Here is a 25,337-nt window from a genome sequence, read left to right on the forward strand (position 1 = left end):
CTATCTTCTGTCCTGCTGGTATTAGCCTAGTCACCTTAATTACTTTATATTGCCTTTCTGTTAAGGCACGTATAAAACTGTTATTTTAATTTGTAAAAATGCATTTATATTGCGAAAGTGGGTGGAGACAGACTCTCGTGACTCAGCTGATCAACTACACACTCACAAATCTCCCCCTTCTCTGACAACGTCTGACATGGAAAAACCAGTTTGCTTACATCCAGCAAGCACTTCTTCAAGCCACAGATACTTGTCTCACTGGAAAATGCGTACTGGATGAAACAGGTCTGCTAGGGTGACGCTGGCACACGTACAGACACTAAGAAGCACACGGACATTCCCCGAGAGAACAGCCGCAGACCAGGAGCTTCAGTGTTTGCAGTTTTATTGAGCTGAGATGTCAGCCAAATCACAGTACAGTGGATTTGTCATAGCAGCAAGCAGGCAAAAGCAAAGATAGCCAACAATTTCTGTCCGTTTGTGCTTTCATCTGTTAGTGATACAAATGTTATTTAGCTTTCAAAGTTCTACAGTGTTAAGTTACATTTTCTGTTTTAAGTCAGACTTAACAGCTGTTTTTTTCTGAAATGATAGGAGGTAATAATCTTCATTTATTCCAGCATCTGAAGCTGGTGACTCGGGTGTAGTTTCCTGGGGAGTTGGGCCTACCACAACCTCTTCCAAAGCTCACAATCCCAGCCTGGATCCAGCTGTCCCCCTTCTTACACACCAGAGGTCCCCCAGAATCGCCCTGGAGTGAAATGAGAAATGATAAAGGAATAGATTTACACAGTGACAGTATGGGGCTGTGCTTAGTGTGAATATTGCCAAATCAAAGTGGTGCAACTCCATCATGATGTCAGTAATTTTGCATGGAACTGTCAGTTGCCCAACAGTAATGGCATGCTCACAGTATGCATTTCTTGCACATCTTTCAATTTAGGTTGCATATAGAAACAACAACATACTCAAGATGAACTTTTTTTAAAATAATAGATACATTGCTAAATTACCAGATAAAGTAATTACTTTTTCAGTTAATATATCTCTTGCAAAACTACATGTTTTACAAGTCAAAGGCTTGATCACTACTTATTTCTAAAATATCTGTAATACCCGTGCTAATGTCCTCATATCTCCACAACGACAGAGCCGAGTCTCAACTTGGTCTGTTAAATTATCTAACGTAGTAATGACAACACAAGTGCAATTATCAATACCACCTACGTGCAATTAAGCCAGCACTTTCCTTGTTACTTCCAGGTCTGGAAGCCTTGACTTCACATTTATAATAATACAATATGCTTTATATAGTGTGTTTAAAAGTAGCGTCTTAAAGAGCTTTACGGTAGATTGAGAAAACCGTTATGAGGATAGCAAATTACAAAGTATGTTGTATGTTGATAGGCTTTGCCTGTGAAGACTCAGTGTTCTTGTGTGCTTCCCAAAGTTTTCCTTGTGTACTGACTACAGTAACAGTCTTGATAGGCAAAGCCCAATAATAATATAATAATAATAAACTTTATTTTATATAGCGCCTTTAAAGGTGGCTTCTCAAAGTGCTTTACAGGATGACAACAACAATAAATAAAAAGAATACACAAGACAAAACACAATTACAATATACAGAGGAGACATGGATGGTGGTACTAAGAAGGGCAGAGGGGTGAAGAATGGAACCAGTTCAGTAAAGGCTCTTCTACAGAAGAGGGTTCTGAGTCTGGATTTGAAGGAGTTTAGAGAAGGAGACTCTGCTATCATTAGGGAGAGAGTTCCAGAGCTTGGGGGCATAACAGGAGCTGTTTTGACTCTTTCGGATTCTCCCCGACGTTTTAATCTGTCTCATGGCTTGACCACCTGCCTGTCTAACCACAGCTTCAGCTTTGAAGTGAAACGTTTAGTATCTCTTTCATCTGCCGGCTTGTCTGTCTACTGCAAAACCTACGTGTGGACCCATTCCCCGGTTCCCCCGCTGCTGCACCTTCAGGTCAGTGTAGTGGGTTTAATAGTTACTTTTATTTGACCAAATTTGTTCACCATGTAGGAGTTGTCTTGAAGTTTTGCAGGAACTGGTCTTGTTTCTGTCTTTACACTGCGGACTGCAAACTCACCGTGCAGGTGTCCACCCCTCCGTGTTCATTCCCAGCGCACATCAGCTCTTTCGTAATCTTGCTGTTGTACATGGATTCACAGCGGCTGTTGTCCATGATGGGCACTTGGACTTCCTGCGGAGTGTGAGGGAATCCCAGTTGCACTGGAGTGACAAAGAGGGAGATGGTGCTTATTTGCTACGTAGCTAAAGACAAGTAGAGTGACATGGATTATTCATTACTCTTTATTTCCAATGCCATCCCAGGTATAAAGCATTCGTTTTCTTTAAAAAAAACTCACGAGCGCTTTCCCATCACAAGGACAGGAAATCTCCCTGCAAATTCCTCACCATGAGGACCCTGGAGGTTGGCGGTGGGAGGGGTCATTGGCAGATTGCGTTGCACATTTTTGGAGCTCTGTGCCCAGAAGAGAGAAGCTGACAGGATCCAGAACCTGGTTATTGCTGGATTCAGAACATTGTGATAGCTCGCCAGAAGAGGATAGCAGTTTATAGGCTGATGTTCAGTAAAGGACACTGAAAGTGAGATCTGCAGTACATCAAGGGCACTAATGTATAGCTGAGATCATCATGTTGTCTTCCCAGGAGCTGGGATGGCTGACATCAAGGAGGAGACAGGGTCCTGACAAGGGCCTGTGAAGATTATGAGGTGGTTCTTCGTGTTCGAGCAAATGACATTTACATATGTGGCCATCTTACCACATGAGACACATTCAGAGACTTTAGAAATAAATTAAAGAGTTGGACCCATTTAAGTGGCTTTCTCAGAGTCTGCCAATGACTGCATCTTGCTGAACTGAGCAGCTACACACAACAATCTGCAAACACAACACTTGGCTGAGGACCAGAGACGCTAAAGACGGCTTCTTCAATACAGGAAGTATCTCAATGGCTTCCATCTGAAGGAGTTGGGTGCCTTTTGGCTAGGGGTGAGAATCTACAGGGAGACTTGACTGTATTAGACTGAAGTGGGGGGAGAAATCAAAGAAAATGTGCTAGGGGCATATACACGCAATAGAGCGACAGAACTGGACCAAGTCATTAAAGACCACCGCATCTTATAATATTTGTAAGGTTATGGAAATTTTATTCCAACTGAGCTAGAATTTCACCTGTGTTCAAAGAGTGGCTGTCCTTGCAGATCGGCACCATGGTTTTAGAAAAGGTACTGTAGGCATTGCTTGGTTGTTGGTTCAAATGCTGAGAACAGTGAAAATGTTACTTTCTTCAAACAGTCAAATTTCACCACCAGGGACTTCACAACAGGTCATAATAAAGATGCTGTGATTGCTTTAGGTAGGCTCAGGTGTGTCTCGCAGATCCCAGAACTACTTCAAGTTCTGTAAGCCTGACCACCATAATTCAATGAGCTGATTTCAAAATCCACAACACCCACCCACAGAAACACTGAAAAAATCTGCGTCAAAAGTATCAAAGCTGACATTGAAAATCCTGAAATATGACTGAAAACTCTGATGCCAGTTCTCACATGTACACTCCAAACTCAGAAACATGGTTTGTGCAATGTTTAGAAAGTTCTTTCAATTACAAGATGTTGTAATTAGTGGAAAATTGAGGTGTCAATGTCTTGGGGGAAAAATGGCAAAGTCTGGGAAAAAAAACCTTCCACGTTTCTAGAAGACCCATACCGGTGTGATCTACACCATAGCAGGTGATCAGGAGATTGACCTCATTCATATGCATAGTGATATTGGCAACCCATTTTTCAGCATGCAGATCATGATAGTTTTGAAAGAAGCTTTGATTGCATAAAGTCATTCCACAAAGCATGCCAAAAATTTCCCAGGGCTTAGCGAACAAACAACGTTGTAAAGAAGAATGTCCTTGTTCTTACTGTCTATGCCCTGGAGCAGAGATGAAAACTGCCTGTACATCGTCAGGTTGAGCAACAAGAAAATTCACATTTTTACTGTAGTCTTCACATTCTTAAGCTCATACTTTAAAATCCCGGCACAAAGATTTTCCAGATGAGAAACACAGCAAACAATTATCTTATGGTAGCCAAAGCAATCAGGCAATGGTTTTTACAGATTTTTACTTACAATAGCCTCGCCACTCTTGCCCTTGAAATTGTTTGTCACATTGTGTCTGAAAATGTAATTGGACACTTTTGTGATAAATGACTCTGAACTAATCAGTATTTCTCTCTCCAAAAGGGCTGAAGTGAGTAAACGTCTAACTTTTAAATCTCCATTTTGTCCAAATTTACATTTGAGTTTGGAAAAGTGTTCTTAGCAGCACATGTTAAGAGCTTTCCTGTTAAAACAGTTAATCAGCCCCACAAAAAATAATTTGGTAAATAAAGCAAGGGAACAGTTTTTTTCTATACCAAAGAGCTTTCATTTGGTGGTATGTAGAGAATTAGAGAACAGTCAAACAGTTTAATATATTTTTTGAATATGTTTCTTCATGGCTTAAGGACTTTTATTGCATGTGTCAAATTCATTACACATGGCACTAAAAATCCCTTTGCATGCCAATAAAAACACATGTGCCATGTCAGCTGACCGCTGATCTAGGGCAATATACACCACGATGTTGTTGAAGCAGATACGCTCCCTTCTTTCAAGTAAATGACTGGGTGAGATGTCTGAATGAGCTCACAGCAACTAGACAAGAGAGATGTGCAGAATGACCTGCTGTGGGCTGCAGTCTTAGTTCCTGTGTCCTAACGAGAAACACAGGAGCCCTGATCATCATTTCTTACCATTCTCTTTAGTCATCCCCCACCCAGTGACCCCAGCATTCTGTGTCCTCCGTGGAGACATCGTTGGGCTTGGCGAGCTGGACAGGACTGATGTAAGGAGAGAGGCACACCTTGCTGTCCAGCTGCACCAGGGCAATGTCAAAGCCGTCTTCTCCTTTCTTGTTGTACTGCTCGTGGAGGACGACCTTCTTAATGCTTTTCTTGACCTCATGTTTGGAGGGTCGGTCCAGCTTGTATGCCCCCAGCCTCACAAAGTAAAATTTGAGAAAATGCCTAAATGATCTAAAAGGGATGGTCACACCACAGGAATGTTAATTATTAGGTGTCAGACATTTAAGCACAGATTGGAAGGGTTGTTTTTTTCTTTCTAAATTTACAAGAACTGTATGAAAGAGACAGTCTTGATGATAAGAAGAATGCTTGGAGACATGTTTCTTGGACGCATTGAGACAGGACAAGACTTTCCAATGTTTGATTTGATTTTAAATGTTTCCACTCGGAAAACCATTTTGTGCTCAGCGTGCCTGATTTGATCTTGAAGAGTCTCCACACAGTGTATCAGGAATAGAAGAATGTTCTCCTGTCCAGCTGGTAGATTTTGTGATGAAGTAGTGTAACAAATACTTTCAATTTGCCCTGATGGCTCTTAAAAGGTGTGTTATAAAGTGTAGGTTTTGATCTGATTTGATGAGCTGTGTTTGATGTTGTAAATGTCTTTGCAGAGAACACAGACATCTACTGTTTACGATTGTATATGACTTTTTGGGTGCAACTAGAAGGGGGGAATATCTTGGTCATAAACAGCAAGTTTGGAAGTATTTTGTATAGGTCCTACTTACATGCATTCCTGGAAGATCTTTGAGAAATGGCTTTTTACTGTAACAATAACCCATTTTAAACCTTTGCTGAACTTGTGACTTGCATCATCCACAAAAGAATTAGAGGTTAAGACCACACAGAAATAAAAGTGAAATGAATGACAGTGCGGCTATGGAGCCCTCCGTGGATGTCTATATACCGTATATTTTTAGAATGTGTGTAGAAATTGACTAATGGACAGTTAAATAGGACCCTCCTTGCACGCACCTGAACAGACTTGAAATTTACTGAGAAATAGAACTTTGTACAATGATAAGTAAAAACTGGCTTTTTACAGCAATTTCTACTAGACGGTTTCTACACTTGTGGTTCGGGAAGGAAGGAGCTGATAAACAGCCATTTCAGGATGATACACTGCAGATTTCTATGTGCAAAAACACCAGGGCTGGTTCAGGTTAAAACAGTGAATGGACAGAGTCCATTAACAATAATGCTTGACATCGGAGGACACTCACTGGGAGAAGCAGGATGCTACAGTGAGAACCCACAGTGTGTGGTATCAGTGTTGGTGAACTGGATGTGGATGTAGACCTGCCAGGACCACTGTCCCTCCTTCACACCCTGACTGACCACTGTAGAACTGCTTTATTTCTGCTTACGATACTGGCAGACTTTGTTTACAGTACATCGTAATGTGCTTTTACCCTGATTTCACTGTTCTTCTCTGCACTTTTACCAGGCACTCAAACCCCTTTTTCATAGTTTACTCTCCCTTGCTACAATAAACCTGGGTGAACTCAGGTGGGAATCAGACAAGGATCGGTACAACACTGAGTATCTCTGATCCAGCTCTGACTTTCGGAAGTTCCAGCATTGTGAAGCTGCAGAGTACCTTATTCTAGAGTGTCGTATGACTAGTAGGAGCACATTACGTTCCTGGATTCTTGTTTAACAGGTGCAGGTGTTTTTGGTACGCTTGCTCTCAGTTCTGTCATTTAAGAGCTGGTTTGATCAAGAATGCACCAGCTGACATATTCTCATGAAGGAAGTTGTGTCCGAAAGCCTTGTTGTTTGCATCCTAGGAAAAATAAGGTTATCAAATAGTAAATTTGTTATTTTCTTACTTTGTGTGTCCAGAATTAGAATCCCTAAAAGGAGTTGCAGGCAAATCATCTTCGTCCGAAGTTCTCTCTAGACACAGTGGACCGTCCTTCCCCAACTACTGCTGGACACAGAGGAGCAGAGACCACACAGCGTACAGCTGCCTTTATATAGCTCACAGTGCTGTAGATGCTCACAGACCACAAACTTGCACAGGGTTATCAACTGACTCAGTAACTGCAAATCAGAGATTAAATTAGCTGATTAATTAAACATCTGACTTGGCATGGTATTTCAGCAGAAGAGCTATAGGATTTTAGCACCAAATTCTCTGAAGAATTGTCAAAAGGGGGGAAATTTTTAAAATGATAAATGTAGGATTGTAACTTTATATACTATATATGTATATATTGCATTTATATAATGTAGGTATGATCATACCAAAATATTTCAATACATTAAAGTATGTAAAATTATTCTTATATTGTAACTCATAAATCACTTTCAGAGTAGTTGGAGTTTTCCTGTATGCTAAGTCCTATGATTCCCGAGGAATCTGACGTAGGAGCAGACCAGACCTTTTCCTAAGTATGTGGTGTGAGGAGAAGGAAGAGTGCAGCCAGGCTTGTGCTGGTAATCTTGGACAACTGGGAAGGGGGTGTGTTCTGATAGGTAAAGCCTGGTAGTTTACGGATTTCAATAAATTAAGTTTAATCAGATCAGGTAGGCTAGTGCTCAGTCTATTAGATTAACACAATCAGTAATTAGATTTCAATATCTAATCAGTCAATTTCACAATTTTATTTAATAACACACTTTAAAATGGAATTGTTATGATTTGTACTAAAGTATGACTAGGCCTTAACCATTGACATTTAATTAAATGAACAACATTGAATTAGTTAACATTGGTTGCGATAAGTTTTGTATGAAGAGTTTGCACATTTGCCAAGCGGGCACCCTGAAATAGATCTAAAACATGATTTCAGAGTTATCCCAGTTAAACAGGATGCACTGACCTACCTAAAGTAGAGATGTGAGTCTGTAATATGTTACAGAGGAGGAGACAGGCCTGTCTTTGGTGACGCAGATATATTGGAGACCTGGTGATGCCAGGGAAGGGGAATGAACCCTAGATTGACTGCACCCAGGTCTGCGTGTACGGTTTTTGGGAATGGTGCATTATGGAGAAAGCATACAGTACAACTTTTCCAAAAGCTAAAACAGACCCTTCAGATGGTAGATTACGATCTTAAAGTAAAAAAGGGAGGTTCTTCTCATATCTTTGCAGTTTCCTGCTCATGTTAGATCAGGCCCTATTGACGTGCAGATCTCGTTCACAACAGATCACCAGTTCTCTGCAGGGTGGGGTACCTGCATCACTTCTGGCTCACTGCCATTGCACAACACAAAACAAACCATGATTACATACAGGGAGAGTAAATGGATAGAAAAGACTAAGATGGAACATTTTGCTTTTAACTTGTATATTTGGAAGCACCTACAGTAGTACTGACTTACTACTGCTACAGATGTCATGACCCATCATGAACATTATACTGGACTGTGACTGTAGCCCTTATTGTACCAGGACTGTTGTGCTGTGACTTTAGCCCCTATTGTAGCAGCACTGTTCTAGTGGTTTGTCAGGACTCTTCTGCTCTGCTGTTGCTTTTGTAGAAGGCTTATTCTTCAGTCTCTATTGTAACAGTGAATATAATTTATTATCTTTGATTCTCTGAAAGGACATATTCACACAGTAAAAGTAGAGAAAGCAGAAAACTGGACAGGACTTTTGATAATCTTTATTTTGACTCCCAATACCATTTGTGATGTTATTCGTGATATCAGAATAATGTAGTTCAAGTAGATAGCTGAGTCGGCATGCATAGGCTGCAAAGAAACAAGTAAAGGCTTATTCCATGCTGAAAAGAGACGAAAAGTAACACAATGTTTCGGCTGTGGAGCCTTCTTCAAGTGTCGAAGAACTAGTGTGGCGTTGTCACACTACACGACTGACGGTAACGGGCTGTGATTTTCTTACGGTTATGTAAATGAGGGCTATGACTGAAAGTCCTTAGAAAAGACATGTAGTGTGACACCAGCTTTACCATGTTTTGTTCAAGACATTGAACTTGTGCCAGCCATGAGGACTTAAAGATACAGCCATTCAAAGCAAGCGGGATACGCTGCGATACAACGAGGCGGGTGTGTCGCATCCAAACATGTCATAATGCGTCATTTCGCATCAAACCGCATTTTACCGCATGCAAATTAGATTATGTTAATTTTATCCGGAATCACCTTGTAAAACCGCCAGGTGGAGCTAATAAAGCTTAACCTCTCATGTACAGCATTTGAGCTGTCACCAGAAAACACCCGGTTTCGAATCCCGATCACTGCTGAGGGACAATCGTTATTCAATTAAGTATTTTAGTTGTATCCTCTTTAGACTTGTAAATTTAAACTGTGTATTACAGCATGTTAATCATTAAACATTAAAAGTTGGTATATTTTATGAAAGCAAGATTGCTCAGTTGGACAAAAGTACTGAACCTACCACCTTTATCATAAATATTTTAATTATCGGGCACTTTTCCCCCCCCCCTACATTCTCAGAGTAGAAGAGGTGGACTTTCCAATGAAAGACAGTCCCCCTTCCTCCCGCGGACAGACAGACAAATATTTTCACTGCCTATTTGACAAGCTATTCAAAGGGAAAGGCGGTGATGTCACCACACTGGCAAGCATGCTCTTTAGATATTCTATTCCATATTATATTCCCTGTTAATCAAATTCTAAAATTATGCTTACGCTGATAACGAGCGAATTCGCAGAACAGGTTAAAACATCACTTTTCACAAAGCATATAAACAATATGGTCAGAAGGAGCACGTAAAAACTTTTCCAAAATAATCCTTAAATTCTGAAAAGTATGAGTTGCTTCTACTGTGATAACGAGCGCAAGTATTCAAGGAAAATGGTAGTCACTTAACTTTGAATGTTTTGTGATATTTAGAAAGACCAACAAATTCAGTATAGTGTCGATTATATTTATTGTCAGTAATAATATCAGTAGCAGTTTGAAATTATTCGTTGTTATTAATAAATGACTTGGCTTCAAACATGTTATGATATTTAGAAAAATAAAAAAATGTCAATATAGTGTCCATTATATTTGCTATTTGCTAGTTTTTCAAATAAATGTTTATTTGTTGAAAGAAAACTCATGGCAATAGCTGGATTCGAACATCTGACCTCAGGGTTATACGTCAGTCACTTAAGCCATCACACCACCGATGTAGTCACATGACATGTACTGAAACAGCAATACACATATCAATAGAAAGTCTTATAATACTGTTTGAGCTACAGTATATGAATATAATTATATAGTTTTTAATTTCTTTAGATACGTGATTCCATAATATATTGCCTATTAATCAAATTCTAAAAGTGTGCTTTTGTTTACTCCGATAGTGAGTGTATTCGTAGAAAAGGTTAAAACTTTTATCACTTTTTACAAATTATATAAACGTAATATGGTCAGAAGGAGCACGTAAAAACGTTTCTGAAATAACCACATGTAAAACTTTGATGCTTAGGGAGAAAGTGGAATAGTGGTGTGTATTTTTTTCTTTAAACTACCAAGACCAGCCATATACAGTTTACATAATATGTTTATGTTCCTAAATTAATATTGTTTATGACCTTCAGATGCGTCATGCTCCTCTTCTTTTTATGCTCAGGTACTAAAATTTCCCTTTAGTTGTAAAATTCTATATAAATATTCAATACTAAGCGGATTAAAACATGCACAATAAAGTAATTTAAATGATTAAATCTTTTCAATACTGACCAATGCACCATGAGTGCCCCTGTCGGTCATTTTGGCCAGCCAATCACGTACCGCGGTATGACGTAGGCAGTTGCGTGCAGTACAGGTTTGTACCGCGCACTTTGAATGCCTGCATCTGTATCTACATGATCCCAACCGTTACATCGTGATCCCGAGGAGGTGATTAAGATTCAGGGTCTGGAGGATTATATTACATTTATCTAAAGAAAGGAGCTCTGCTGTTTGTTGAGCCAGTGTTGCAATCGCGTCCTGTACCACGTCTCTCACCTAGCGGTTGCCCTGGGCAACCATCACATTCTCAAGTGGGCTCACGGTTTTCCAGGACTTGCTGTTTATTTCAGATCCCCTTCTGGTGATCTACATTTACTAATTATGCAGTCCCTAGCTACTACTGGACTCTACTGTGAGCCTCACCCCTGCTTCTATGGCGCTTTGTCTTGAGTCTCCTGCTTTGCTTTGTTCGTTCCCGTTCCCGGCACCACCCTTTTCTCCGTTCAGGTTTTATTTTCTCCCTGTCCTCTGTGATGGCCAGAATTCTACCACGGCAGCGGTCCTCATAGAGCTGTTTTATCTCGGTGAGACCGCAGCCGATGATCTTCTGGGCCATCTTAACCATTCTCAGTGCCTTTCTTTCTCGCGAAGAGGTGTTGCCATACCACACAGTGATCCCGTTGGTGAGGACGCTCTCGATGGTGCAGCGGTAGAAGTTCACCAACACATGTATTGGCATCCCCCATCGCTTGAGGCACCTCAAGAAATAAAGGCGCTGCTGAGCCTTCTTCATGATAGAGTCAGTGTTCACAGTCCAGGTTAGATCTTTAGAGATGTGAATTCCCAAAAACCTAAAGCTGGTGACTGTTTCCACTTCCATTCCATCAATACTGAGTGGGCTGTGAGTGTATGGCCTGTGTCTCTGAAAGAGACACCGAAAGGATTTCCCTGAAATGGTCCCACAGTCTCTTACCTGTCTCACCTATGTAAATAATTGGGCTTTTAATGCAAGGGATGCAGTAAATAAGGTTGCTTGAAATACATGATGTCATCTGGGTGATCCAGAATTATCCAGAAGAGTCTTGAATATGTGTGGTCTTGGATCTATATTTGCAGAGAGTTCTGTTACAGGGGAATGTGGATTGGAGGGGCAGATTGGTTTTGGTCTCTGCTTGGGTAGGAGGGACAGGTGGGGTTTGGTCTGTACCTCGGTCAGAGGGACAGGTGGGGTTGGTCTGTACCTGGGTGAGAGGGACAGGCTATCATCACCCAGTTGCTGGCAATGAGGTTACCTCCACACACGTGAGGGCCTCCCGCAGACTTTTGCTGAAGGACACAATGTCTACAGATTCGCATCCATTGGAAATAGATAAAGGTGTCCTGTATCTTGTCATTGTGATTAAGCTGTGTGATTCATGTTATCACCTGTCATTTCCTCTCACCCAGTCTCTCCTAATGTGCTTGTTAATTAAATGGATGGACTGTAGTCAAATTTCATGGTCAGACAACGTGAGAAAGCAGTCTGCAATAATGGTCCTCAGCCTTTATATTGGAATAAAAATAAAAAATTGTATATAAAAAAAGGCATTTTGGGGAGTTGGCACTCTTGATCTGTCACAGACCTCCCCTTAAAAACTCTTAGGGAAAAGAAATGAAAATTTTTAAATGGAGCAGAATAAATACTTGTAGCAAAGAAGTGTCCAGAAAACCACTTTCCAATGAAAGCAGGAACCCAAATCGATTGCTCTGGCTCTATCTTCTGTCCTGCTGGTATTAGCCTAGTCACCTTAATTACTTTATATTGCCTTTCTGTTAAGGCACGTATAAAACTGTTATTTTAATTTGTAAAAATGCATTTATGCGTAATGCGTAAGTGGGTAGAGACAGACCCAACTACACACTCAGAAATCTCCTCCTTCTCTGACAACGTCTGACATGGAAAAACCAGTTTGCTTACATCCAGCAAGCACTTCTTCAAGCCACAGATACTTGTCTCACTGGAAAATGTGTACTGGATGAAACAGGTCTGCTAGGGTGACGCTGGCACACATACAGACACTAAGAAGCACACGGACATTCCCCGAGAGAACAGCCGCAGACCAGAAGCTTCAGTGTTTGCAGTTTTATTGAGCTGAGATGTCAGCCAAATCACAGTACAGTGGATTTGTCATAGCAGCAAGCAGGCAAAAGCAAAGATAGCCAACAATTTCTGTCCATTTGTGCTTTCATCTGTTAGTGATACAAATGTTAATTAGCTTTCGATGTTTTACAGTGTTAAGTTACATTTTCTGTTTTAAGTCAGACTTTACAGCTGTTTTTTTTAAATAAATGATAAGAGCTAATAATCTTCATTTATTCCTTTAATTCATAGCAACTGGACAGTCTTAAAATTGACCCCAGAGGACTGTAAGGGCTGTAAGACGTCTGTTGCTGATTCACTGTGCTTTCTCTTTATTGCATCTCCCAGTCCTATCTTTTAGCATATTCTTACTCGCAGTTATCTCTCCCTCGTCTTTAATCAGATTCTGCGGTTGCAGCAGCAGGTAGCCAGTCGGCCAGTTATGACAGGAGGCCCTGTCCCCAGGGTGCTATTGAAATCCTCAGACTCCACTGTGTTTCCTAATCCAGCATCTGAAGCTGGTGACCCGGGTGTAGACTCCTGGGGAGTTGGGCCTACCACAACCTATTCCAAAGCTCACAATCCCAGCCTGGATCCAGCTGTCCCCCTTCTTACACACCAGAGGCCCTCCTGCGTCTCCCTGGAGTGAAATGAGAAATGATGAAGGAATAGATTTACACTGGCTGTAGCAATATTTTCACAAAGCAAATCAAAGTGGTGAAACTCTGTTGTGATGTCGGTAATTTTGCATGGGACTGTCGATTGCCCAATGGTAATGGCAAGCTGACAGCATGCTTTTCCTGTAACTCTTTTGCTTTAGGTTGCATATGGAAAGAACATAATCAAGATTAAATTCTAAAAAAACTAACTGCTTTTTCATTTACAATATCCCCTACAAAACAACATGTTTTACTCAGTCAAATGCTTGATCACTTGTTGTTTGTGTAGTATCTGTAATACCCATGCTCATGTCCTCATATCTCTATGGCAACAGAACCGAGTCTCAGCCTGTGGTCTGTTAAATGATCTAACGTAGTAATGAAAAGATAGGGACAATTATCGATATCTGTTACATGCAATTGAATCAGCACTTTCCTTGTTACTTCCAGGTCTAGAAGCATTGCCTTATGCCTTAATAATAATATAATAAACTTTATACAGCATATTTAAAAGCAGCAAAAAAATGCTTTAAAGTAGATGAAGAAAATAGTTTTATGGATAGTAAATTACAGATTATATATCAAAAGAACAAGCAGTCAGAAGTACAGCAGAAGCTTGAAAACTAATTACAGTAAATACAGTAAGTCAATTGCTTTCAGACCAAAAATGTTTTGAGTCTGGATTTCATTGCACTCAGAGTAGGTGACTCTAGTTTCCTTGGGGAAAGTATTCCAGAGCTTTGGGGAGCAGCATGAGAAAGCTCTGTCTCCCACAGTGTGTAGGTGAGCTTGTGAGACAGACAGGAGACCAGTTTAATAAAAGAAGGCTGCAAGGTGGGGAGTAGACAGATCAGAAGTCAGATCGGTAGTGAGGTGCCATGTAGAACCTATCAGAAAAGCTTGATGATTTTGATCTCGACTCCAACCTGACAGGGAGCCAGTGCAGGGACTCCAGGATAGGAGTAATGTGATCACTTGCACTAGACCAGGTCAGGATTTTGGCTACCGAATTCTGGACATACTGAAGTTTCTTCAGTGTGGGTTTAGATACCCCAGCAATCAGGGCATTATAGTAATCAAGTCTAGAGAAGATGGAAGTGTTGACTAGCTTTTCAGCTAAAGACTGCAACAACACATAATGTAGTCTGGCAATATTTCTGAGGTGTAAGAATTATCTTTTTTTTTAAAAAAAGTAAAATATTTTTACTATACTATACAAAGATTCCAAGACTGGCGTAATGTAATTGCTTCTGCCAAATTCTGAGCATGTGCAGTACATTGAACATCGGACTTCCCCTTGTAGAGCTTTTTCCATCAACACTTGGTGAACTTGTGGGCTTCCCACGTTTTTTCCTGTTTTTTTTTTACACTCCTTTGTGTACTGACTGCAGTTTTAGGTTTCCCTTGTGGTGATATTCCGTGTTTCAGCACATTTTATCAGACCAAGTCCTGGACAGATTCCCTTGCTATTTTATTTAGCTGTCTTTCAGATTGTCATTGTTGTGGCTTTATCAGTTATTATTTGGAAATAATTTCAACATGCTTCAGGTTAGTGTAGTGGGTTTAACAGTTATCATTTGGAAATACAGGCGTCTCTGCTTTAACGCGATAGATACGTTCCTGTAAAACCACACGTTATGCAAAATCGTGCAATAAAAATAACAGGGCTTATGGGCCAGTTAGCTCAGTTGGTTAGAACACGGTGCTAATAACACCAAGGTTGTGGGTTCGATCCCTGTACAGGCCACTGTCTCACCTTTGGGGCGGAGTGGTGGCTCTGTGGCTAAGGATCTGTACCTGTGGCTGGGAGGTTGCTGGTTCAAATCCTGCAGCTGGCAGAAGAATCCTACTCTGTTGGGCCCCTGAGCAAGGCCCTTAACCCCAACTGCTCCAGGGGTGCTATTCAATGGTTGACCCTGCGCTCTGACCCCAGGTTCTCTCCCTGTCTGTGTGATAATGAAGTGATGCTGTTATTATTATGGGAAAAAAATAAAGGTTTGGGGCAGACCACTGAAAACTTAACCAAAGCTTTACCAAGTTTATTTGTTATCCTAATAAAATGTTTACAGACTTAAACACATTAAATTTAAAGTGTAGAATTTATGGAATAGTTCACATTGAACAACAAGGAGACATTCAGACAGCACATGCACTCCTTATTATAGGCCTCCATCAGCCTATTACCAGGCAACAAAAACCATAAACCTTTCAAACAAATTTTAAACACACAAAGGCAGCAAAGGGAACACTTATACAGCTTTAGGATGGATATGGGTCTTGGGAAGAAAACAGGGGTAAACATTAACCAACCAAGTACAATTTCCTAAAAACACACTATTTCCATAGCTAAGGTTAGCTAGTGGTCAGCCTGCAGCCCTAACCCTGACAGTGGTTCCCAGCCTGCACCGCGGCGCATACTAATTATCTGGGTGTGCTTCTGCCAAGACACCAGGCAAGGGCGCTAGAACAATACATAAATACTACAGTAAATGTAGGACTTCACCTTGCTGTTATTTACAGCAATTCAGAAGATTTAGTGAAAATAGCACGAGAATTGAGGAGAAGCTCCCAATTAGCACTTCCAAAACAAAGCACGTGGGAAAACTGAGCCTCAGCTGTATTCCTCCATAGACCGCTGTGTTCTGTTGTGTTAGTCCACCGTACAAAATGTAAACGTGTTGGGGTTGAAATTGTGTATAAGCCAACACGAGTTTCTTGCTATACAGCACCTGTCCCCTATTTACCAATCGTGTGTGAGCCAATTTGTTGAACCAGCTGGTCTAGTTTCTGTCTACACTGTGGATGGTGAACTCACCATGCAGGTGTCCATCTGTCCATCTTCATCCCCAGCGCACATCATGTCTTCCCTGATTATCTCACTGTTGTACATGGACTGACAGCGCCTGTTGTCTACGATGGGCAGTTGGACTTCCTGCAGAGTGCGAGGGGGTGCCAGTGGTACTGGAGTGACAAAAAGATAGTGACTATTTTCTACAAAGCTAAAGACAAGTAGAATGACATGCATTATTCATTATTATTTTTTTCCAACATCATCCCAGGTATAAAGCGTTCTTTATTAAAAAATAAACTCATGAGTGCTTGTCCTCATGTTCAGACACCAGACACAATCATCTCAGCTGATGAGCATGCCACAATAAATACCAAAATAAATATAGCAGCATAAATTGTGAGCTTTCCTGTTAAAATAGTTGGCTAGCCCTGCTAAAAATAAGGCAGCAAGCAAACCAAGTGAATTGTTTTTTAACTTAGTTTCTTCATGGCTTATTAGTCTTTTATTGCATGTGCCACTCTCATTACACATGCTGCTAAAAATCCCTTTGCATGCCAACAAAGACATGTTTGACCGCTGATCTAGAACAATATACACCATGATGTTGTTGAAGCTGATACGCTCCCTTCTTTCAAGTAAATGACTGGGTGAGATGTCTGAATGAGCTCACAGCAACTAGACAAGAGAGATGTGCAGAATGACCTGCTGTGGGCTGCAGTCTTAGTTCCTGAGTCCTAACGAGAAACACAGGAGCCCTGATCATCATTTCTTACCATTCTCTGTAGTCATCCCCCACCCAGTGGCCCAGCACTCTGTGTTCTCTGTGAAGACATCGTTGGGCTTGGCGAGCTGGACAGGACTGATGTAAGGAGAGATGGACACCTCACTGTCCAGCTGCACCAGGGCGATGTCAAAGCCGTCTGCTGCTTTCTCGTACTGCTCGTGGAGGACGAGCTTCTTAATGCTTTTCTTGACCTCGTGATTGGAGGGTTGGTCTAGCTTGTACACCCCCAGCCCCACGAAGGATTGCTCCAGCAAGACGGAGCTGAAAGAGACAGTCTTATAATAATGATAATAATAATAGAGGCCGGGATGGTTGGGTTCCTGAATGATGGATTGGGCTTTATTGCGACAGCAGATGGTCTGGATCTCACTGATTGATTGTAAATCACATCCTATAATCTTCTGTGCCACAACCCTTTGTAGTGTATCTCTGTCATGCATGGTAGTACTGCTGTACCATACAGTGATGCCGCTAGTGAGGACACTTTCTATGGTGCTGCAGTAAAGGTTCAGTTCTTTTCCTGTGTCTTTGGCTTCAGGACAGAGGTGGTAACGGGCAGTGCGGTGGCTCTGTGACTAAGGATCTGCCCCAGTGGCTGGGAGGTTGCCCGTTCGTATCCTGCGGCCGGCAGAGTAATCCTACTCAATTGGGCCCCTGAGCAAGGCCCTAAACTCCAACTGCTCCAGGGGCGCTGTATAAATGGATGACCCTGCGCTCTGACCCCGAGCTTCTCTCCATGTCTGTGTGTCTCATCAAGAGCAAGTTGGGGTATGTGAAAAGACAAATTCAAAGATCCTAATGCAAAGATATTGTATATGATCAATAAAGTGATCTTATCTTATAAGCCTCCTGAGTAAGAATACCAATTACAGTAACAATTATACTGCTTGGAGATCCATTTGGTCAGAGGAGTAAATTGGTTCTGTTGTTTCTTGGACATGTTGAAACAGAGCAAGAGTTTATGATGTTTAAAATTAAATAAAAAATAATGACCAAATCAATTAATCTAAGCTAAACTAAATATAGTTACTTGTTTGTTTCTCTGCCCTCAGAAAACCACTCCTATTTCCTGCTCAGCGCGCCTGATCTGATCTGATTTAGACTCTCTAGACTCTCCACACAGTGTATCAGGAATACAAGGAACCAGTTAGGTAAAGGCTTTTCTGAAGAAGGGGGTTTTGAGTCTGGATTTGAAGGAGTTTAGAGATATCAGGAGTTCTGATATCCTTGGGCAAAGAGTTCCAGAGCTTGGGGCATGACAGGAGAAGTCCCTGTCACCCATACAATGTAGACGGGCTTGGGGGACAGTAAGGAGGGCAGAATTTGAAGAGTGGTGGTTGCGAGGTGGGGAGTAGGGGATATGGTCAACAGTGTCAAAAGCAGCACTGAGATCAAGAAGGATGAGTATAGAAAGAGAACCAGAATCAGAAGCTATTAGAAGATCGTTGGTGACTTTGACCAGGGCAGTTTCTGTGCTGTGAAGTTGACGGAAGCCAGATTAGAGGGGTTCGAAAAGGTTGTTTGTAACTGAAGTGTTACAGCACGTTCTAGAATTTTCGAAAGAAAGGGTAAGTTGGAGATGGGGCGAAAATTGTTAAGATTGTCGAGAGCCATGTTAGGGTTTTTTGGCATGGGGGTAATGGCAGCAGTTTTGAGGACCGTTGGTACAACGCCGGTGGTCATGGATTCATGTATAATATTGAGGACAATGGGACAGAGAGAAGAGAAACAGGACTGGAATAAAGTGGTGGGAATGGGATCTAAAATAGATGTGGTGGGTTTCATGCGCGTAACTAGTTTGTTGAGGGATGCTGAGTCAAGAAGAGAGAAGCTGGAGAGACGGGAACCAGAGAAGTAAGATGAGGAGGGAGGAGGTACGGAAATGATATGCGTAGTGGAGAGAATGTGATGCCGGATGTTGTCAATCTTAGAACTAAAGAAATCTAAGAATGTGTTGCAAAGTTGTGATGAGGCAGGCAATGTGATGGGGCAGATTGGCTCGAGCAGTCTGTTGATGGTGGAGAAAAGATGTCTGGGGTTGTTTTGGTGATTTTCAATGATGTGAGAGAAGTAGGTGGATCTAGCAGACTCTATAGTAACCTGATATTCAGATAAGTAATCTCTCTAGGCCTGATAATGTACATTTAGGCCGGAAAGACGCCACCTACGCTCACGTTTGTGAGGATACTAGAGCCACCTACGCTGAGTGTATTCAAATCCAGACTCAAAACATTTTTTATATGAAAGGATTTCACTTAATTACCGTATATGGCATTTCAGGTAAAACTTAAAGGTGGGGATATCCTAGTCAAAAACAGCAAGTATGGGAATATTTTGTGTACTGTAGGTTCTACTGCATGTGCAACAGTTGTGTACAGTATATTCCTGGACGTTCTTTGGGAAATGGCCTTCTCTGTAACAAGAACCCATTTCAGACCTTCTCTGAGCTGTGCTGTGACTTCTGGCATCATCCATAAAAGTGTAAAGATTTTTCATGTACTGAAGAATTCGAGTTAGAGGGAGTATTAGAGAGAGTAAGTTCACACTGAGAAATAAGAGTGAAATGAACGACATTGCGACTATAGAGCCCTCTGCAGATGTGTCTAGATATATTTTTAGAATAAGCGTAGAAATGGACTAATGGAACAGTTAAATAGAACCCTCCTTGCACGCGCCTGAACAGACTGCAGATGGACTCAGAATCAGAAAGCAGTTTGTACAATGAGTAGGAAAAAGTGGCTTTTTTACAGCAGCGGTTTATTACTGGCCTTTATACAGCCACTTCAGGATGATACAGTACAGATTTTCACATGCTCTACAAAAACACCAGTTCTGGTTCAGGTCTAGAGACAGTTACGACAATGCAGGTGTGCTTGGGAATACTCACGGTTTGAAGCACTGCGCTGTCATGAGAACCCACTGCTCACTGATCAGGGAACCGCCACAGAATGTGGCCTCGTTGTGGTTCACCTGGATCTGGACATAGACCTGCCAGGGCCACTGTCCCTCCTCCCCATCCTGTTTGCCCAGTGTAGAGCTCCTGGACAGAAGAGAGCTGGACACTGGAGAAAGACAAGGGGGTTAAAATAGAACAGGCATGAGATCAGTCATCCAGGACCACTGTCCCTCCTTCACACCCTGACTAACCACTGTAGAACTGCTTTATTTCTGTTTAAGATACTGGGAGACTTTGTTAACAGTACATTGTAATGTGCTTTTACCCTGATTTCACTGTTCTTCACTGCACTTTTACCATGCACTCAAACCCCTTTTTCATAGTTTACTCTCCCTTGCTACAATAAACCTGGGTGAACTCAGGTGGGAATCAGACAAGGATCGGTACAACACTGAGTATCTCTGATCCAGCTCTGACTTTCGGAAGTTCCAGCATTGTGAAGCTGCAGAGTATCTTATTCTAGAGTGTCGTATGACTAGTAGGAGCACATTACGTTCCTGGATTCTTGTTTAACAGGTGCAGGTGTTTTTGGTACGCTTGCTCTCAGTTCTGTCATTTAAGAGCTGGTTTGATCAAGAATGCACCAGCTGACATATTCTCATGAAGGAAGTTGTGTCCGAAAGCCTTGTTGTTTGCATCCTAGGAAAAATAAGGTTATCAAATAGTAAATTTGTTATTTTCTTACTTTGTGTGTCCAGAATCAGAATCCCTAAAAGGAGTTGCAGGCAAATCATCTTCGTCCGAAGTTCTCTCTAGACACAGTGGACCGTCCTTCCCCAACTACTGCTGGACACAGAGGAACAGAGACCACACAGCGTACAGCTGCCTTTATATAGCTCACAGTGCTGTAGATGCTCACAGACCACAAACTCGCACAGGGTTATCAACTGACTCAGTAACTGCAAATCAGAGATTAAATTAGCTGATTAATTAAACATCTGACTTGGCTTGGTATTTCAGCAGAAGAGCAATAGGATTTTAGCACCAAATTCTCTGAAGAATTGACAAAAGAGGGAAGGTTTTTGAAGTGATGAAGGTAGGGTTTGTAATACTGTATATATGTGAATATACAGTGGTGTGAAAAAGCGTTTGCCCCCTTCCTGATTTCTTATTTTTTTGCATGTTTGTCACACTGAAATGTTTCAGATCATCAAACAAATTGAAATATTAGACAAAGATAACACAAGTAAACACAAAATGCAGTTTTTAAATGAAGGTTTTTATTATTAAGGAAAAAAAAAATCCAAACTTCATGGCCCTGTGTGAAAAAGTGATTGCCCCCCCTGTTAAAACATAAATCAACTGTGGTTTATCACATCTTTGGAAAGCTGAGTTCAATTTCTCTAGCCACACCCAGGTTTGATTACTGCCACACCTGTTCTCAATCAAGAAATCACTTAAATAGGACCTGCCTGACAAAGTGAAGTAGACCAAAAGATCCTCAAAAGCTAGACATCATGCTGTGATCCAAACAAATTCAGGAACAAATGAGAAACATTTGAACAAATGAGAAACAGATATCTTTCTCTAATATTTCAATTTGTTTGATGATCTGAAACATTTCAGTGTGACAAACATACAAAAAAATAAGAAATCAGGAAGGGGGCAAACACTTTTTCACACCACTGTATGTTGAATTATACACTATGCTATCAACGAAATATAATTCACGAGGAATGACAGCAGCAGAAAGCTTGGGAGAAATTAGAATCGTTTATTGGGGTGTGGAGATTTGGCGTAACCTGCTTGGCTGAGGGCCAACCTCCCGGCCGTTGGACGGGGAGGATGGGACCCCCAAAAGAAACAAGTGGGATCCCCAGTCACCAGTGCAGGAAAAAAACCCCAAAAAACAAATGATTATTGAACTAATTCAGCTGAGGAGAGAAAGTACCTGCTTGAGGATACTAGGGTTAGTTTTAATGTATGCATGAGAAGCCTCGGAGGACCAATGGCTGAGTTGTTTGATGAGATACTCGGGTATGCCTTGGCAAGCAGCGGAGGATGCGGCCCCTGATCTAAAGGAGTGGCCGGAGAATTGTTCAGGAGGGTATCCGGCAGTTAGAAGGACGTCGTGGAGGTGAGAGAGGAACCAGTCGCGGATCACAATATGGCCCTTCTTGTTTACGAACAGAGGGTCAGTAGGTAAAGCTCTGGCAGAAGTGCGAAGATGTGCGTAATGGGATAGAGGCTCATTAGGAACAGAGTTTGAAATAATAGATGAGTGTGCCGGACCTGAGTTGGTCTGTTTTGCTTTTCTTGAGATAGAAGGTCAGTGTATCGGAAGATAAGATGAAGATGTCGGATAAGCAGGGTTGAGAAGAAGGATCGAAGGATGTGGAAGCAGTGGTAATTTTGGAGCATCTTAGGAAGCCGAAGATGCTAACAAGAATAAAGATTCAAGAGTGCGGTCGACCCAGGGTGAGTGGTAACCCGACCTGAGAACGTAGATGCAGGATTCAAGGATGTCTGAGGTAAGTGGTGCGCGTTGGCTCGGAAGTGGTTTTTCGAGCCGCTGAAAGCCTTTAAGAAGGAGAGTAATTTGAGGGTGGATAAGGGATGGACAGGTCGTCCCGAAAGGAGTTTATGGAAGAAGTGGATGCCGCACAGGTATACTTTGGTGGTGAATGTTCGTACCTTGAGTGAGTTTCTACAATAGCAGACGAAGGATATGGTGAGAATATCATAAGAAGGGAATTTTATGTTCGCGGAGAGGTGGAAGGATTGGAAGCCCTTCCAGGCAGTCCAGTAAGAACTGAGAGTTTGAGGGGCAATCCCTGAAAGGATAGTTTGCTGGGCCAGCTGGAGATAGTGATGGAAAGGATGATTCACAGGAACGTGAGTTCCGAATAGGGAGGTGCTGTGCATGGATTCAGTCTTGCATCTGGTGCCAAAATTCCTGAATTTCTGAAATTGAAAGCGAGAGAGAGAGTCAGCTATCTCATTAAGGTGGCCTGGAATGTGAGCAGCTACGAGGATGAATTGATGTGTGAGAGAAATCCATTTAAGGCAGCGGAGAAATTTCATGATAGATTGGGATGAAGACCTTCCTTTGTTGATTATATGAACTACTGCATAGATGTCCGAATGGATGAGGACGGATTTTTGTTTCCAATTTTGGCCCCAAAGAGAAGTGGTGACGACAATTGGAAATATTTTAAACAAGGCGAGAGGGATTGAAGAGAATTCAGGAGGCCAAGGGGCCGCAAACCATTGGCCTTTGTATTAGCCTCCAAAACCGACTGAGGGGGCTGCGTCTGTGAAAAGCTGGATATCCTCGGCGTCGGAGAGGAGGTCATCGTAGAAGAGAGATATGCCATTCCAGTTGGCCAAGAAAAGCTGCCAAAGCCTGAGCTCGGATTTGCAGTTGGCTGAGATGCTTACGTGGTGGTAAAGAGAGGGCATGGAAGAGGCGAGGTCGAGAAGGTAGGAGATGAATGACCGTCCTTGAGGAATGATACGCATGACGTAATTGAGTTGGCCGAGCAGGGAGAGAAGTTCCCTCTTTTTGCAAGATTTTACTGAAGAATAGGTAGAGATATATGTCTGGATCCTGTCCATCTTGTTGCGTGGCAGGAAGGCGGATAAATTGATAGAATTGAGGGTGATCCCGAGGAATTGGATTATATGAGAGGGGCTGGTTGTTTTGTCCGTTGCAAGAGGTACCCCTAGTTTCCTAAAAACGGAAATAAGTGTGGAGGAGGCTCTTGCAGGTGGGGCATGACTTTAAAGGCACTGGAGATGTCGGCCTTAGCGAGCCAGGCACCCGGACCTGCGATTTTGATGAGAGAAATGGTGTGGTCAATTGTGGCATAGTGACGGGAGAAGGCTGAGCTGGGAATAAGGCTATTGAGACTTGGCACGCGGGAGTTATGGGGGGCTGACAAGTCGATTATAAGGCGTTTTTTACCGGAATACTTACGGACCGCTATACCGATGGGATTGATGCGGTATGCAGGAAATGGGGGAGAATCAAGTGGGCCGATCATGAAACCGTTTTCGACTTCAGATGCTAGCAAGGAATCAACGGACTGGAGATCGGCGGTGGCAGATTGCAAAGAAGGAGGAAGAAGGAAGTGTACACAGGGCTGGTGAGAATCCGAAGGAAAGGTCGTCGAGTAAGATGTGGGTCGGGGTGACGGAGGAGGTCAGAAGCAAGAGCGGGGATGTCGATCGGGGTACAGGAAAGCCAGTAGTCATTTGGGAACGCTGAAGGTGGAGCGAGCGTGGAAGGGCCGGCGGGGGCAGAGAGAGCGAGCATAGAGCTTCACCGCAGAAGCTGCAAACGTGAAGGAAGCGACAAAGGGAAGAGGTACATGTCGAGGAATTGAAGTTGTTGCAAATTTGTTGGCCTCTGATCATCACGATGGGGCGACAACGAACGTCTTTGGACCGGGAAGGTTTGAAGAAGACTTGGCGGGAGAATTGATGCTGTGGGGGAGAAGGGAGGGAGTCAGGGTTAGGCTTGCGGACGGTATCTGGGCAAAGATTTGATGAATGTGTCCAAGAGGAACAGAAGTCGCAGGAAAGAGCTCTGACGCCGGCGAAAGTGCGGCAGTAAAGCTCAATGTCGAGGGCTCCCCAGTAGGTGCGCTGGTTCCATTGGAGTAGGCGGGCAGCGGCCTTGGCAGAGAACTGCTTATGGTAATCATAGAACAGGGAACCCTCGAAACGGACAGATAGATCGAGGATGATGTGCATGTAAGCGACGAGTTCTTGACGACGTTCGGGAAAGGCGGAGCACATGATGTCACGAAAAATGCTGAAAGCCAAGCATAAGTCGGAAAGGACTGAAGCAGAGTGAGGGTCAGAAGATTTGAGAGTAACAGAAATCGAGCCGCAGTTGACTGTTCTAGAATCAGAGTTGTAAGTGAAGGAAGAGAGAAGGTGAGCTAGATTGACGTCTGCACGTTGTAGAATTTGCTGCCGGAGTGAAAAGGGAATGGGAGGTGGACTAAACTTTAGTGCATTAGGAGGAGCTGGTAGAGGAACGGCTATTCGGAGAGAAAAGTCCTTAGTAAAGGGGAGATTGGAATCCAGGGCCGAAGGCATGGGATGACTGATGCCATGTTGGACACCGGGGATGGGAGAAGATGAGGAGGGAAGAAGAGTGGAAAGCAGATTGTGGTAGGAGGAGTTAGACGGATCTGGGGCCTGAAGCTTGGTGGCTTGGGATATGGAAGCCAAAGACTGTCGAGGAGGAGGTGAAGGCTGTGTGAAGGACTGATGAGGCTGCCGAGTCGTCTTGGACGCCAGGGGTGGGGGAGGGTAAGGGCCGCCTGCTGGCTGAGCTGGGGGTCGTTTACTGGATGGCCTTTCGGCCGTGGAGACAGCAGCAGGGGCCGAAAGAAAAGAAACTGGGGCCGAAGGCACCAAGCCGGCGGAGCTTGAGCCGTGTTGGACGCTGGAGGTAGAGACAGAGG

At 42.6% G+C, this 25,337-nt stretch overlaps 2 protein-coding genes across 3 annotated transcripts; both read right to left on the reverse strand.

Moving 5' to 3' along the window:
* Positions 1–607: 607 nt before the first annotated feature.
* LOC148833975 (tryptase-like) lies at positions 608–3,262 on the reverse strand. The gene is made up of 4 exons (XM_088915713.1): positions 3,223–3,262; positions 2,441–2,554; positions 2,112–2,254; positions 608–751 (listed from the first exon to the last, which is right to left on the reverse strand). Exons 1-4 carry the CDS (start codon positions 3,260–3,262, stop codon positions 608–610), a joined length of 441 nt encoding a protein of 146 aa, XP_088771839.1.
* A 9,831-nt stretch (positions 3,263–13,093) lies between these two features.
* Positions 13,094–20,651, reverse strand: LOC148833976 (serine protease 27-like). Of its 2 annotated transcripts, none has more exons than XM_088915392.1 (5): positions 20,605–20,651; positions 19,849–20,010; positions 16,951–17,222; positions 16,202–16,347; positions 13,094–13,367 (listed from the first exon to the last, which is right to left on the reverse strand). In XM_088915392.1, exons 1-5 carry the CDS (start codon positions 20,649–20,651, stop codon positions 13,209–13,211), a joined length of 786 nt encoding a protein of 261 aa, XP_088771518.1. In that variant the 3' UTR covers positions 13,094–13,208. The 2 variants fall into 2 exon arrangements, with proteins under 2 accessions (XP_088771518.1, XP_088771517.1); XM_088915391.1 differs by having other exon boundaries at positions 19,849–20,023; positions 20,603–20,651.
* Positions 20,652–25,337: the final 4,686 nt, after the last annotated feature.

The sequence above is a fragment of the Atractosteus spatula genome, chromosome 5 (genome assembly GCF_055471065.1).
Source record: "Atractosteus spatula isolate fAtrSpa1 chromosome 5, fAtrSpa1.hap1, whole genome shotgun sequence".
NCBI lineage: Eukaryota > Metazoa > Chordata > Actinopteri > Semionotiformes > Lepisosteidae > Atractosteus > Atractosteus spatula.

Excerpts from the sequence above, each read along its gene's own strand:
- LOC148833975 (XM_088915713.1), bottom strand. The coding sequence starts at position 3,262 with ATGGTGCCGATCTGCAAGGACAGCCACTCTTTGAACACAG. Across the intron at positions 2,555-3,222 it reads CAGCCACTCTTTGAACACAG|CAATAACCAGGTTCTGGATC; the intron begins GTGAAATTCTAG and ends TTCTGAATCCAG. Across the intron at positions 2,255-2,440 it reads CAACCTCCAGGGTCCTCATG|TGCAACTGGGATTCCCTCAC; the intron begins GTGAGGAATTTG and ends TTGTCACTCCAG.
- LOC148833976 (XM_088915391.1), bottom strand. The coding sequence starts at position 20,651 with ATGATTTGCCTGCAACTCCTTTTAGGGATTCTGATTCTGGACACACAA. Across the intron at positions 20,024-20,602 it reads TCTGATTCTGGACACACAAA|TGTCCAGCTCTCTTCTGTCC; the intron begins GTAAGAAAATAA and ends GTCTTTCTCCAG. Across the intron at positions 13,368-16,201 it reads GACAGATGGACACCTGCATG|GGAGACGCAGGAGGGCCTCT; the intron begins GTGAGTTCACCA and ends ATTTCACTCCAG.